Source organism: Cutaneotrichosporon cavernicola, assembly GCF_030864355.1.
Source record: "Cutaneotrichosporon cavernicola HIS019 DNA, chromosome: 4".
NCBI classification, from domain to species: Eukaryota; Fungi; Basidiomycota; class Tremellomycetes; order Trichosporonales; family Trichosporonaceae; genus Cutaneotrichosporon; species Cutaneotrichosporon cavernicola.
This window is the reverse complement of record NC_083396.1, coordinates 2,556,322-2,568,391: the sequence shown is the minus strand read 5'-3', so window position 1 is coordinate 2,568,391 and position 12,070 is coordinate 2,556,322. Positions and strand designations below refer to the sequence as shown.

General features: G+C 58.1%; 3 protein-coding genes across 3 annotated transcripts; 1 reads left to right on the top strand and 2 right to left on the bottom strand.

Annotated features, from left to right (window-relative positions):
- Window positions 1–192: 192 nt before the first annotated feature.
- Window positions 193–1,030, bottom strand: CcaverHIS019_0409840 (uncharacterized protein; the record flags this gene model as incomplete). Its single annotated transcript, XM_060600879.1, has 4 exons — window positions 193–465; window positions 715–783; window positions 922–957; window positions 995–1,030. 4 exons carry the CDS (start codon window positions 1,028–1,030, stop codon window positions 193–195), a joined length of 414 nt encoding a protein of 137 aa, XP_060457429.1.
- A 282-nt stretch (window positions 1,031–1,312) lies between these two features.
- On the top strand, window positions 1,313–2,411 carry MOB2 (uncharacterized protein; the record flags this gene model as incomplete). Its single annotated transcript, XM_060600878.1, has 4 exons — window positions 1,313–1,338; window positions 1,453–1,691; window positions 1,792–2,013; window positions 2,140–2,411. 4 exons carry the CDS (start codon window positions 1,313–1,315, stop codon window positions 2,409–2,411), a joined length of 759 nt encoding a protein of 252 aa, XP_060457428.1.
- A 444-nt stretch (window positions 2,412–2,855) lies between these two features.
- Window positions 2,856–11,140, bottom strand: IRA2 (uncharacterized protein; the record flags this gene model as incomplete). The annotated part of the gene is made up of 7 exons (XM_060600876.1): window positions 2,856–2,916; window positions 2,950–5,338; window positions 5,378–5,534; window positions 5,572–9,483; window positions 9,518–10,675; window positions 10,716–10,862; window positions 10,949–11,140. 7 exons carry the CDS (start codon window positions 11,138–11,140, stop codon window positions 2,856–2,858), a joined length of 8,016 nt encoding a protein of 2,671 aa, XP_060457427.1.
- Window positions 11,141–12,070: the final 930 nt, after the last annotated feature.

The following is a 12,070-nucleotide window of genomic DNA, read 5'->3' as shown; positions in this document are numbered from 1 at the left end:
CGTAGACGGCGTGTAGACACGCCGATAGACGCCATTGGCACGCAGATGATCCAGCAGAGATCGCACTCTCAACTCCTCCTCTGTATTCCCTCCGCATCCCCAGCGTGTCTACTGGGCATTTGCCGTACCATCCGGCGTCCCACTTCCAACCCCTCCCAACCCAGCTAGAACTGTACAACATGCATGATGCCGCTACCGCTTTCCCTTCTTCTTCTTCTTCTTCTTCCCGCCCTCAGCAGCCGGGGCAGGCTTTGGCGTCCCCGGGGCTGCCGGCGACGCGACGCCCGACCCGACCATTGGGTCGTCTCCCTCGACTGCGGGCGTCCCTGCACCGCCCGAGCCCGAGTTGAGCAATGCCGCGGTGGGCGCGCGGCGTCGCGCGTTGGCTATGGTGGAGAGGAGGCGGTGGTTGAGCGTCTCGAAGCGGTTCAGGATGATGGCCGAGTGGGTCTTGTACATGAGGCACTGGCGTTAGCTTGTCTCAAAAAGGCGATAGCTAGACGTTGGGTCGACCCAAGAAAGGAGAGGAGGGACCTGAAGAGATATAGGAGGGTTGATCATGCGCGCCGCATATCAACAAGCGCTCATGTCCTCTCCACACGAGATGCAACAGGTACGCCTAAGAACATGGTCACCGAGAAGGGTCCCGGTACGGCGATGAGCTCCCCCATTTCTCCTGCGCCTGTATACCACCGTCCAGCCAGCGTAACCCACCTTGCTGTCGTCCGTCACCTTGAGCACAAGCTTGCCCGTCTTGGCCTCAAACTTGATGACATACCGAGCCTGGCATCAGCTGTCGTCGTCCGTCTCCGCTGCCGTCTCCGCAACGGTCCTCCTCATCAGGTCCCCGTCAAGCCCCCATCTGATCTCCCGACCCATCTCCATCCAACCCCCTTCTTTCCCAACCTTCCTCGTACACACCTTCCTCGGCGCGCGGTTGTACAGATCAATGACCGCCTGATGTCAGCTGGCAGTATCCTGATAGGTAACGTACACTCTCAAACTCGGTCCACGTTTTGGTGTAGACCATGTTCGCTGGCCCTCTTGTGGGCTTTAGTTGTTAGGAGGTTGAGCTAGTATAGGTAGGTACTTGGCAAGCTGCACGCACACGCGACCTCCATCTCAACTCTTGAGTTGGACGTCAATCGTCAGGGCATATCACTGGACCTGATCAGAATCCTCAGCCACGTCATTGTCAATACACGTGGTCGCCACCTACAGTGCCCTGGACACGCCCCCCCCCCCCCCCCCGTGCCAAGGTATCCCGCGCTCGATCGCGTCGAGTGCACTCCATCAATACTCCACGTCCAACATGTCCGGCTTCCTCAACAGCATTGGGTGGGTACTGATTCAGGCCAGTGGGGGGCCAGTAAGAGAGACTGTCTGCTTCTGACCGGCGTCCTCTTGCAACTGACCCGCACCGCACCTCTCTCCCAGTCCCGCTGACCTCAGCCGTCTGCGTGCACCCAAACGCGCCCCAATCCCAAGCCAGCTCAGTCCCAGCGCCGGAGGATATGAAGCACCTCTAGTGTCTCCCGGCGCCGAGCTGAGTGGCATGCCGCCTAGTCCTGGGCCCAAGCCACTCTTTCTGTGCCAGCCGTTCGTGAAGGCCGCCCTCGTCAAGGGGAGCTTTAAGACAATCGTTGCGCCGCCCAAGTATGTCGACGTTAACGAATGGGTTGCCATCAACTGTGAGTGTTTTCGGAGCTGCTGTTACACTCCTACAACGACATGGACGCTGTGGCCAGCTGAGCCTCTGCCAGTTCTCGCCTGTTCCCTCGTTGACACCAGTGTTCGACTTCTACCACAACTTGAACCACTTCTACTCGGCGCTCACCGAGTTCTGCACCATTCACAACTGCCCCACAATGAGCGCGGGACACACCCTCAACTTTCTGTGGCCAGACCAGAACCAGCGCCTCGTGTCCCTCCCAGCGCCAACTTATATCGACTTTGTGATGAGCTGGCTCCAGAAGCTGCTCGAGGACGAGCACGTCTTCCCAACCAAGTCGGGTGAGTTGCGAGGGTGTAGTAGAGAGAGTGGAGCAGGGAGGGTTGGGCAGGGAGAAGCGATGGACAAGTTGGAAAAGGACGAGAGGATGAAGGCCAAGGAGAAGAGCAAGGAGGGGCTGACAACAGGCCGCGACTTTCCCTCGTCGTTCGCATACACTGCCAAGCACATTTACAAGCACCTCTTCCGGGTCTTTGCGCACCTCTACCACGCGCACTTTGAGCAGGTTGTCCACCTCTCCGTCGAGGCACACTTTAACAGCCTGTTTGCACACTTCCTCGCGTTTGGCAAGGAATTCGACCTGCTCGTCATGAAGGACCTCATGACGCCGCAGGGAATGGGACAGGGCGTCGCCGAGCTCGCCGACCGCTGGCGCGAGATGGGCATTCTCGAGGTTTAGAGACGAGGCGGGGATGTTGTACATTGCATTCGATAGACGACACGCTCATGAACCCTGCGCTTGGCGTGTGTGCGGGTGTAGGTAACACTGCACAAAGGTGTGTCAACAGACTGAAGATCCCCCTGGGTGGCCATGTGTCTCAGGAACTGGACCACGCTCATTCCATTCCGTACATCATCAATATCAGCATGGGGGTTGTCAATTTCATAGACGAGCACTGGAGATAGCAGACAGGACGAGACCAAGTAGGCTCTGGCAACGGGCATAGAATGACATATCAAGTAGTACATGCTTAACTAACTCTCCCCAAGACTCGCCCTGCATATGGTCCAACTTCGTCCACCCACCAAGCATGGTCTGCAGAGCTAATTATAACGCGTGAGTCCTACTACGGGTACAGTAAGACGGGGTAACTGGGTAGCACATGCTAGATCATAGAATACGTTAGATCGACTGTGAGAAGGCGTCGATAAGTGCCGCAATGTACTTTGACATGTTTGAAAGGCTGGCGTCAGGTGATCCTTCAAGGGAGACGTACCGGTCGAGCTTGACGCCTGTAAAGCTCATGTCGGTCAGGCCCTTCATGCCGAGGTCCTCAAGGACCTGGTCACGCGGGCGGACGGGAATGTTCGTTTGGCCAGAGCTCACGCTGGCCGAGTAGTTCTTCTTGTGCACCGACGAACTGCTGTCGGTTGCCTGGCCAGTTGGGAACGTGTATGTGGCATCGGCCATGGCGCGCTCAAAGATTAGGGTGACATTTTGCAGGATTGCCGTCGACGTCGTCGTGGTGAGCACGCCCGTCATGCGCGGGATGAGTGTGTCGTAGGCTGTCGCGACCACGTCTGGTGCGTCCATGCTGGCGTCTGCCAGAAGACGGTAGAGCACTAACTTCTCTGCGTCACTGCTCACGTTGGTGAGGATCGTGACAATGAGAGTGACGAACAGGAGCACCTTTGAGTTGTCCAGCAACGATAGCAGGTCGTAGACGCCGAGGTTGGCAATGTCTGGCATTCTGTCGTTCTCTAACACGACATTGGCGACCTGGAGGAGCTCCCGTACGGACGCCGGGCTGCTGGCCGATAGCGGTAGCAGTGCCGTGAAGAACGGCACGCTCCGCCCCTGTAGGAGTCGGTCACGGTCCTCGATCGTCTCCTCGGCGCATGATAGGCGGAGGAGCTCGGTGAGCGTCTCGATCGTAAGGGCCCGTGTGTTGGGGTGGCGCACGCCCTTGTTGATGATCGCTACCAGCGAGTAGTACGGGTCCGTGTCAAAGTTGACACCGCACATCTGGTCAAGCTTGTTAGCCTGCTCGCCCGTGGCTGCGCGTGCCTCCATGAGCACCCCAAAGATGTTCTTGGAGGACTGGGTTGAGCGCAAATGACGGATGGTCGTGAGCAGCAGCTCGAGCGCCGGACCGAACAGCGGGATGTACGACAGCTGCAAGACAGAGACAGCGATCCAGAAGAGGACGTTGGCGTACTTGCTGTCGGAGTGTAACCCACCCATGACCCGTGCTAAGCAGCGGAGCATGCTGACTACTGGCACAGTGTCGTCCTCATGGAACGAGCCAAAGGCACCACTGAGGGCCACGACAATCTGGTAGACCACGTCGTCGTCCACGTCGTCCTGCGCGAGGTACCCGAGCGCGATGAATGCTTGGGGCTGCGTCGCAGGGTTGTGCTGGAAGCAGGTCGCAGCGACAAGACCCATCCAGCGCGCACGCCAGGCGTTGGCGCAGTCCATCGAGGGAGCACCCGCAGTGAGGACGTCACCGAGGAAGTTAGTCACCTTGTTGAGCGAGTCGAGGTGAGATAGGCCGGTTGGGTCCCAATGTGTGGCGCCGGCAAGTTCAAGACTTCCCTGGTTCTGCACCAAGCCAAACGCGTGGATCATCTCGGGTTGCTGGGCCTGCTGGAGAAGGTGTTGGAGCGTGGTCGCGTCCATATCCCCAGCGGCCGCAATCGTGGCCAACGACTGGAGGATGTTGATTACCAGGCCATACACAATTTGGCGCATCATGACCGGTCCGATGCCCGAGATGAGAACGATGGTGTGGAAGAGGTCCGGCAAGAACAGTTGCGTGTCGAGGGCGTTTGGTGGGCTGAACGCGAGGGCGAGGTTGATCCGCGCAAGCGTGCAGATCTCGTTCCATGACGGGCTGTCGCTGAGGATGTTAGTTGGCTTGACACACGTCTGTCCGATGCTCTTGCGGAGGCGCGCGACGACCTTGCCACGGACAGCTGTTGAACTGAGCGAGACGAGAATGTCGGCCGCGCCCTCGGCCTTCTCGGATCCCGGACCAGCGTTAACAGCGAGGTGCAGCAGTTCCCGGACAATGAGGTCGATGAGCGCTTCGTGTGAGGAGGCGAGCACCCTCCACACGTGCTCCTGGATAGAGAGATGGAGCCGCTTCCGCTCGGCGACAGTTAGGGCGATGAGGCTTCTAACGACGTCGGCAACCTGTTTGGCGTTCTCGACCCCGTCGTCACGTGATGGCTTGGCGAACAGCTCGAGGTTCTTGAGCCAGGGCCCGACGTAGTGCAGACAGGCGGCCTTCTGGGGCGTGTCGGCCTTCGCAAAGCCGACGGTCCACTCCTTCAGGAACTCGAGGGTGAGATTGGGAGCAGTCGTGGCCAGCGCCTTGCTAAGCTTGTAAACAAACGACAGCGAGTTACTCGGTATAGTGAGGCCTGTTGATACCTTGAGGACTTGTGACGCAAGGTCGTACTTGAAGAACTGGCACAGCTCGTGGACGAGATTGTAAGCCCCGAGACGAAGGGTCTCGTCGCTCGACGACAGGTTGAGGAACGCGACGTTGAGCAGTGTTCCGGGCACGTCGGTTGGACGCAGGATGCGATCGTCAGACGGCGTTGTCCTGAACCGGCTGACCGCGGCGCGGATGATCTGGGCGAGCTCGTTACGCTCCACTTACAGGTCAGCAACCCTTGGACTACGAGTACACTCACCGCTCTGGGATGTGAACGTGACAGTCTTGTTATGCGAGTACTTGAGTGTTAACTGGTCGGTGTTCTGTCTACCCATCGTAATCTCGTTGACGTCTGCCAGGTCGATTACGTCGATGATGTACGACTTGACCGACGGAGTGAGGTCCTGTTTCCTCCACTGCGAGTCAGCGGGCGCGATGCATGAATGTACTCACCGACGCCACCTGGATGCTCTCCGTCGACAGCTTGACGACAACAGGAACTAGCTGCTCATGGTCCGAGACACACTGCAGGCTCGTGAAGACGTTCTCAGCATTATATGCCAGGACCTTGGTCCGCTCCGGCAGTTCGTAGCCGTTGAAGGCGGGGATGAGGTCGTGGATCTCCGCGGGCGAGCTCGCCGCGATGACGTTCTTCATCGTCGGTGCGTATGGCTGGAACTCGGCGAGCAGTTGACGGAAGCGTTTCTTGACGTACGAGTTGGGGTTGTACAACACCAGGGTGTGGATTAACGGCATGATCCGCGGTGGACACATCTGCAAGGATCGCCTCAGCCATGGTATGGGGATCTCGCTCTGAGGAGAGAAGTCGGTCATGTCGACGATGACGTCGAAGTAGTCGGTCACGTTGTCCATGAGCGAGAAGATCCGGTACGCGAGCAGGTCGTAGTCGACAAGCGCGACATGCGCCAGGATGAGGTAGAAGATTCGCCTTCCGGCCTGGCTGGGCTGCCCCTCATAGAACGCGGAGGCTGCGCTGTCGGTGTTGCGGCCCGCGTTGTGGCGCATGAAGTCGTCATAGACCTGGGAACGAGCGCTAACGCTGAGCCGCACCGGATCAGGCAACGGCCCAGTCTCGTCCATGATCCGGCGGAGGTTGGCGAGGGCACCCTTGCCGTCGAGGTCGAGCCGCACTGAGCGCGATGATGTTCCCTGGCGTGTCCGGTAGGACGTGGGCATACCTTCGAGCAAGGTCTCGAGACGAGAGAAGTGCTTGTAGATGAACTTCTGGATGATAGCATTGTCGGCCTCGACGTCGATTGAGCGCTCCGTCTCCTCCTGGAACAGCTTGGTCGCGGCTGCCACCTCCCAGCTGCGTGGCCTCTGAGCGACATCAGACAGGAACTTCGTCACCTGGCGGATGTTGTCCGACAGGAACTGGTTGAGGAGCTTCATGTGCACCTCCTTGCTCCCGAACAGAACGTTGTTGGCCAGGTTCTGGATAACCTTTGTTATCAGGACGAGGGCGCGGCGCGTGTCGCGTCTCTCCGCCGGGATATCGAGGTCGATGCTCTCTGGTGAAACAATTGACGGGCAGAAGAACCGCAGGAAAATGAACGAGCCAATGGCGGAATGCCTTGAGTCCGGGAAACGGTCCTCGACAACCTCCCAGATGTGATGGCACAAGGCACGGAAGAGGACTGGGAGGTTGGGGATCGAGTTGTAGATGATGTCGAGGAGTGCCTGGCACATGAGCCGGAGGTGCTCGGCATTGCGGTCGATGTCCTCAACGGCACCGCCTTTTGCCGGGTCTAGCTCAAACGAGCACTCTGCGGGTTTCTCGCCCATCGACAAAACCAGGGGCGAGAGGCAGCTACGGACATAGTTGTAGCCATACGTCCTGGCAAATGTGGTGATGAGACGCGTCATGATCGAGTTGGCGCGGAACAGCTCGGACTCGTGACTTGTGAGAGCGACGTCGCGCTCAATGAGGACCTTCATAAGGTTGAGAAGGTTTCCCTTGGACTCGAAGACACGAAACAGGAGGGATGAGATCTCGTCGAGCTCGTTTGGTGAACACGCCTCGCAAATGGCGACAGCGAGAGCAAGGTTGGGCGACGCAAGAGCGTCGAAGTAGACCTTGGGAGCGGCTGCGTTCTTGACAGCGAGGCCACCGAAGCGTGTGCCCTGCTGCAAGATGTTCGAGACAAGCTGCATGAACGCCGTGCGAATAGTCGAGTCCTCGTGGTAGGCCAGCGATAGACAGTGCTTGAGACCAACGTCGACATTGGCGGAGAGGAGGTTGGAAAGAACCAGAATCGCGAGTGCTGGATAGCTCTCCCCGCCGCCAGCCTTAGTACTCATGTTGGACACTGATCTAGCCACATGCGATGACTCAGACTCGAGGCTGTTGGATCTCTCGAGCACGCGTACGAGCAACACATAATAGCGGTAGAAGAGGCGTGCCTTGGCAACGTTTTGGGAGTCCTCCGAGTCGTCTCCAGCTGAGCGGATGACAAGGCCGTCGGTGATGGGGATCATGGCGCGGAGACACGAGATGTCAAGGTCACGTTGCACCTTGTCCTGGATGCCGATATGGAACTCGTCCCGGAGGGTCTCGATTGACCATTCACACATCCACTCGAGCACTGCGTTGCGGAGTTTGGTTGCGTTGCAGAGGACCACAAACTCAGGCTTGCCAAGGACAGCCTCGAAAAGCTGGCAAAACTTGATCTTGATGCGCTGTGAAGCGTCCTCGCGGCCTAAGCGATGCGTGTACTGGGCGATGAGGTAGAGCAACTCTCCAAGATCCACTTGCACGCCGCTACTCTCGTCCGGGTTGACGCGCTCCACCCACAGGCGGATCACAGCGATAACCTGATCGACGAATGTCGTGAACGCTTCCGACGTCGCCACCCCCGTGGGCCCAGTCGAGTGAGATAGCAACTTGGTCATCTGCACAACCAGGACACGACAGAGACTGAGGGGAAGCTCGTTCCCGAGAGCATCCTTGATAGATTCGCGGACGTAAATCGAGTTGCTGACGAGGAAATCGACGCACTCGCGTAGGAAGCTCTCGACCTGAGTAGCGAGGTCGGTAGCATCATCGTACACGCGCGGCAGGACGCCCTTGCCCACCACTTCCGAGACGTTGGGAATGGAGGCCATGTCGGGAGTGCAGACGCCACTGGTGGCGCACAGGAACGAGACGAGGTTCTGCCACTCCTTGGACTCGTCCTCGGTGAGGCCTTCGATGTCCGCAGCCATGTTACGGCGCCGACTGTAGTCCTTCTCAGGCGCATCCGACTCAGCAGAGTGGATCTTGTTTGTGAGAATGCGCAGGCGAGCGGCGAGGCCGATCCAGACCCCGCCAAGTAAGGTGGAGGATCGGACATGCGTCTTCATGATGCGGCGGATAGCACGCTGTTGCTGATTGCGACCTGTGGCCGGGGGCAGGCTGCCTAGCTGAGCGAGCATATTGCCATGGCTAGATATCTCGTCCATCTGGGCCTGGCTGTTGCTGACCGATGACCGAACAATGAGCATCAGTTTGCTTAGAGCCATGAGCGCGGGTGACGCCATGTTGGTCTGTTCAACGTCGGGGCCTGTCAAGCTTGTAACGGTCGCGACCTTGGCAACAAGTACGGCCGGTCGCGCTGCTGGTGCTTTGGCGAGCTCTGGGAGCGAGGTGACGACGTTCAACATGGAATGAACAGTCGAACGGAATGCGCCGCACATCATGGCCATGTCGTCAATGTCGCCGAGCTGGAAATCGACGAGGAAGCGCCGGCTCGAGTCGATGAGGATCTGCCAGATGAAGAGAGCCGACTGGCTGGCCTGGTTTGCTCTGGAAGGGTCGCTCTGGCACTGCTCGACGAGTCGATCCAGAAGAACGAGGTTGGTCTTCGCTGCCTGTGCGCGGATCGTCATCGGACAGGACACGGCCGTGAGTGAGGAGATACCACCCAATAGGTTGCCGAGCGTGTCCTGCGAGTCGCCAAGACCTTCGTACGCGAATGATGGGTCCAGAGCCATTAGGTTGAGGATCTCCCAAGTGACATCTGTCTGTGTTGATGGAAGGTCGATGCTACTCCGCCCGCGGCGGTTGATGCCGTGGTTGATGACGCTAGGAGCAGTGGACCGTAGCATGCCTCGGATGGCGCGCGCGACTTCCTGGCGCAGAGAGCTGAGCGCAGGATGCCAAGGCAAGCGCTGGCCTTCCATCACCAGCGCAGTGCAAGCGCGGAGACCTATGATCTTGCTGTTGTCTGAGTTGTCGGTCCAGAGCTTCGGGAAGATCACCTGAGTAGTCACGGTTGGGTTGAAGCGGTACAACGCCACAAGGCCGTCAACAATAATGTTGATGTCGGTGATCTCGGTGGCCAGGGACGAGTAGAAGAGTGCATTCTGTTGTCAGCCATGGACGTCGCACCACGCTTACCTTCAAGTCATTCTGCAGGTCTGGCGCGAGGGTGCGAATACCAGACGTCTCCAATCGCGGACTGCAGCACATGGCCGCGCGGACGAGGTCAACGTAGCAGACGGCGCAAGCCTCGAATGACTTGCTTTGGGAGAGGCCCTTGCGCAAGCTATCCAGGAAGCTATGCTTCTTGGCGAAAGCTGACCCTCCTCGGGAGACGTCGCCCATTGCCAACCGCTTCAACGAATCTGGCGACAGGACGAGGAGCATCGCCATAAGCGGGTAGAAAACCTTGGCGCGCTTGTTGGTGGAGGACGAATCCGACATGGAGAGGAGAACGTCGAAGAGTACGTCTGGATTGCCGTCCAGCTTCCGTGTGCCTTCGATGAGGGCTTGGTATTCGGCGGGATAGACGTCGATCCAGTTCCATATCGCCTTGCGGAGTGCGGAGGCAAGCGCCGTCTGGGCTGGCCGCTTAACGTGCAGAAACGGCGTCGAGATCTCTTGCAATGCCTGAGCCAGACGTGTAGCGTCAACATTGGCCCACTCGAGGAACCGCAGCTCGAAGAGTTCGGGGTTCTCCTCCAGCGTCGTCGTCAAGTGAGCCACCCGCGCCTTGATGCGTGACAAGACCAGAGGCCAATTGGACGCGGAGAGGTAGAAGATGACTCGGGCGGTCCTCTTTGTCAACTGGGTGATCGCCGACGCGTGGGACGACGCAGTGGGTGCCAGCAACTTGGCGTGCTCAGGTATGCCTGGCGGTCGTGCCGTCGGCGCGGACGGATACGAGTGACCCTGGATGAAGTTGGCTCCCAGAGAAAATGAGCTCGCGCCGGGCGTGTTGATCTGAGCGCCCCAGGCAGCAACAGAAGTGGTGCTCGGGGACTTGCCATCGCGGTTGGACAGCTGAGGCAGCGCTCCTGCTGAGCTGCTATGTGAGCTCTCTTGGGAGAGCATCCGGATGTAGATGACGAGTACGCCAAGCAGGTGACGCGCCAAGTGGTCATCCAGTGGTGGTGGGTCGGGCCAGCATGCGGGCAGCTCGGAGTGTGGGGGGTTGGCTGCGTTCGCGTTTAGGTTCCAGGACTCTGAGAGGCATTGGACAAGGATTTGGAGAAGATATAGTTGGGAGTGGATGGTGTCGAGAGGGGCATCGACAAGGGCGCCTGTTCCCGAGTACTGGAGCGGATCAGTGTCTGGTTGCGCGACGCCACCTTACCTTGGACAGAGTCTCCAGCGAGCTCGCAAGGGCATGCACGACAAGCGGTAACCGGATTCTTGAGATCTGGAGGAGACTCTCAACAGTCGTCTTGACGCCTTCATCTATCTCCATCATCGCCAACTTGATGCCAGAGTTGCATGGCAACTGGGACGCGTCAGCACTAGCCGAAAGACGCGTCAAACGTCGTACGTGATTGAGAGAACGTAACGACTGCGCGACCGAAGACTCACCTTGTTGACGAGACGCGATACTATTGATGTGACGACCTTCTGCTCGCCGACGAGCGACTCTGGACGAGAGTAACCGCTGCTGAGGTTTGAGGCATCATGCAGTGATGGATTGTCGGTGTGTTGTATGTCTGAAGAACGGATGCGGCTGGTTGTCGAGCTGAAATTGTGGCCCGAGGTCCGTCGAAGCGGCATCCTGGCAGATTGGGACGACAGGATGGCGTGTTCTTTGGACGCCGACTTTGTCAAGCGGGCATACGGGGGGGTTGATGGCGGCAGCGTTAAATGGATGATGGATGGAGAAGGCCGAGTGGAGGGGTGGTTGGACGAGGATGAGGATGAGGACGAGAATGGAGAATGAAAGGATGATGAAGCAGAATCCAGTTCAGGACTGGTAGTCTATCGTGAAGGATCAAGGAATCAAGGATCAAGGACGTGTCGTCGAGGAAACGTGGGTTTAGGTATATTTGGTGGGTACTGGGTACTGGCGAGTACTAGGCCCACTACTACACTACTGGGTATGACCCGAGGCGAATAGGCCAAGGGTGTTGCGTGTCAAGTATGTCGAGTGTTAAAGGGTAGGGTCGAGTCTCGGGTCGCGTTCGTTCGAGATACTCTCCGAAAGGAGGGGTAGAGCAGGAAGGTGCAACGACAATGCTTGTGACTGTAAGGCTGATTGGAAGGCGACTTGTAGTCGAGTGGTGGGAGGGGGAGGAGGAGGAGGAGGAGGAAGAGGGTGCGGACGTGGAGAATAAGGTAGATGGTGAGGGAGTGACGAGAGAGGTTGAAGCAAGAGGATCAGAGGCTAAAGCAAGGAAGGGGAGGGAGGGATGGATATGTGAGGAACAAGGGGATGAAGAGAAGGACCAGTCTGTAAGCCTAGTCGGGAGGGGGACTGTAGGATTCGAGTGGTTGAATGGATGGGATGGTATACGTATTTGATTCCTTTGACACTTTGGTAATAGGCTTGATTAACAATGTCTGACAACATTCCTAATCATCATTAAAGCATGCTCAGGAGGTTGAGGGAAGCGGGCCGGCGGTGCCTGTGGGCTTGTGCAGGCTAAGAGGATTCGAGGCATGCAAGGTGTGAGTTTGAGGTGATGGATGGGGCGCCGGAAGGCG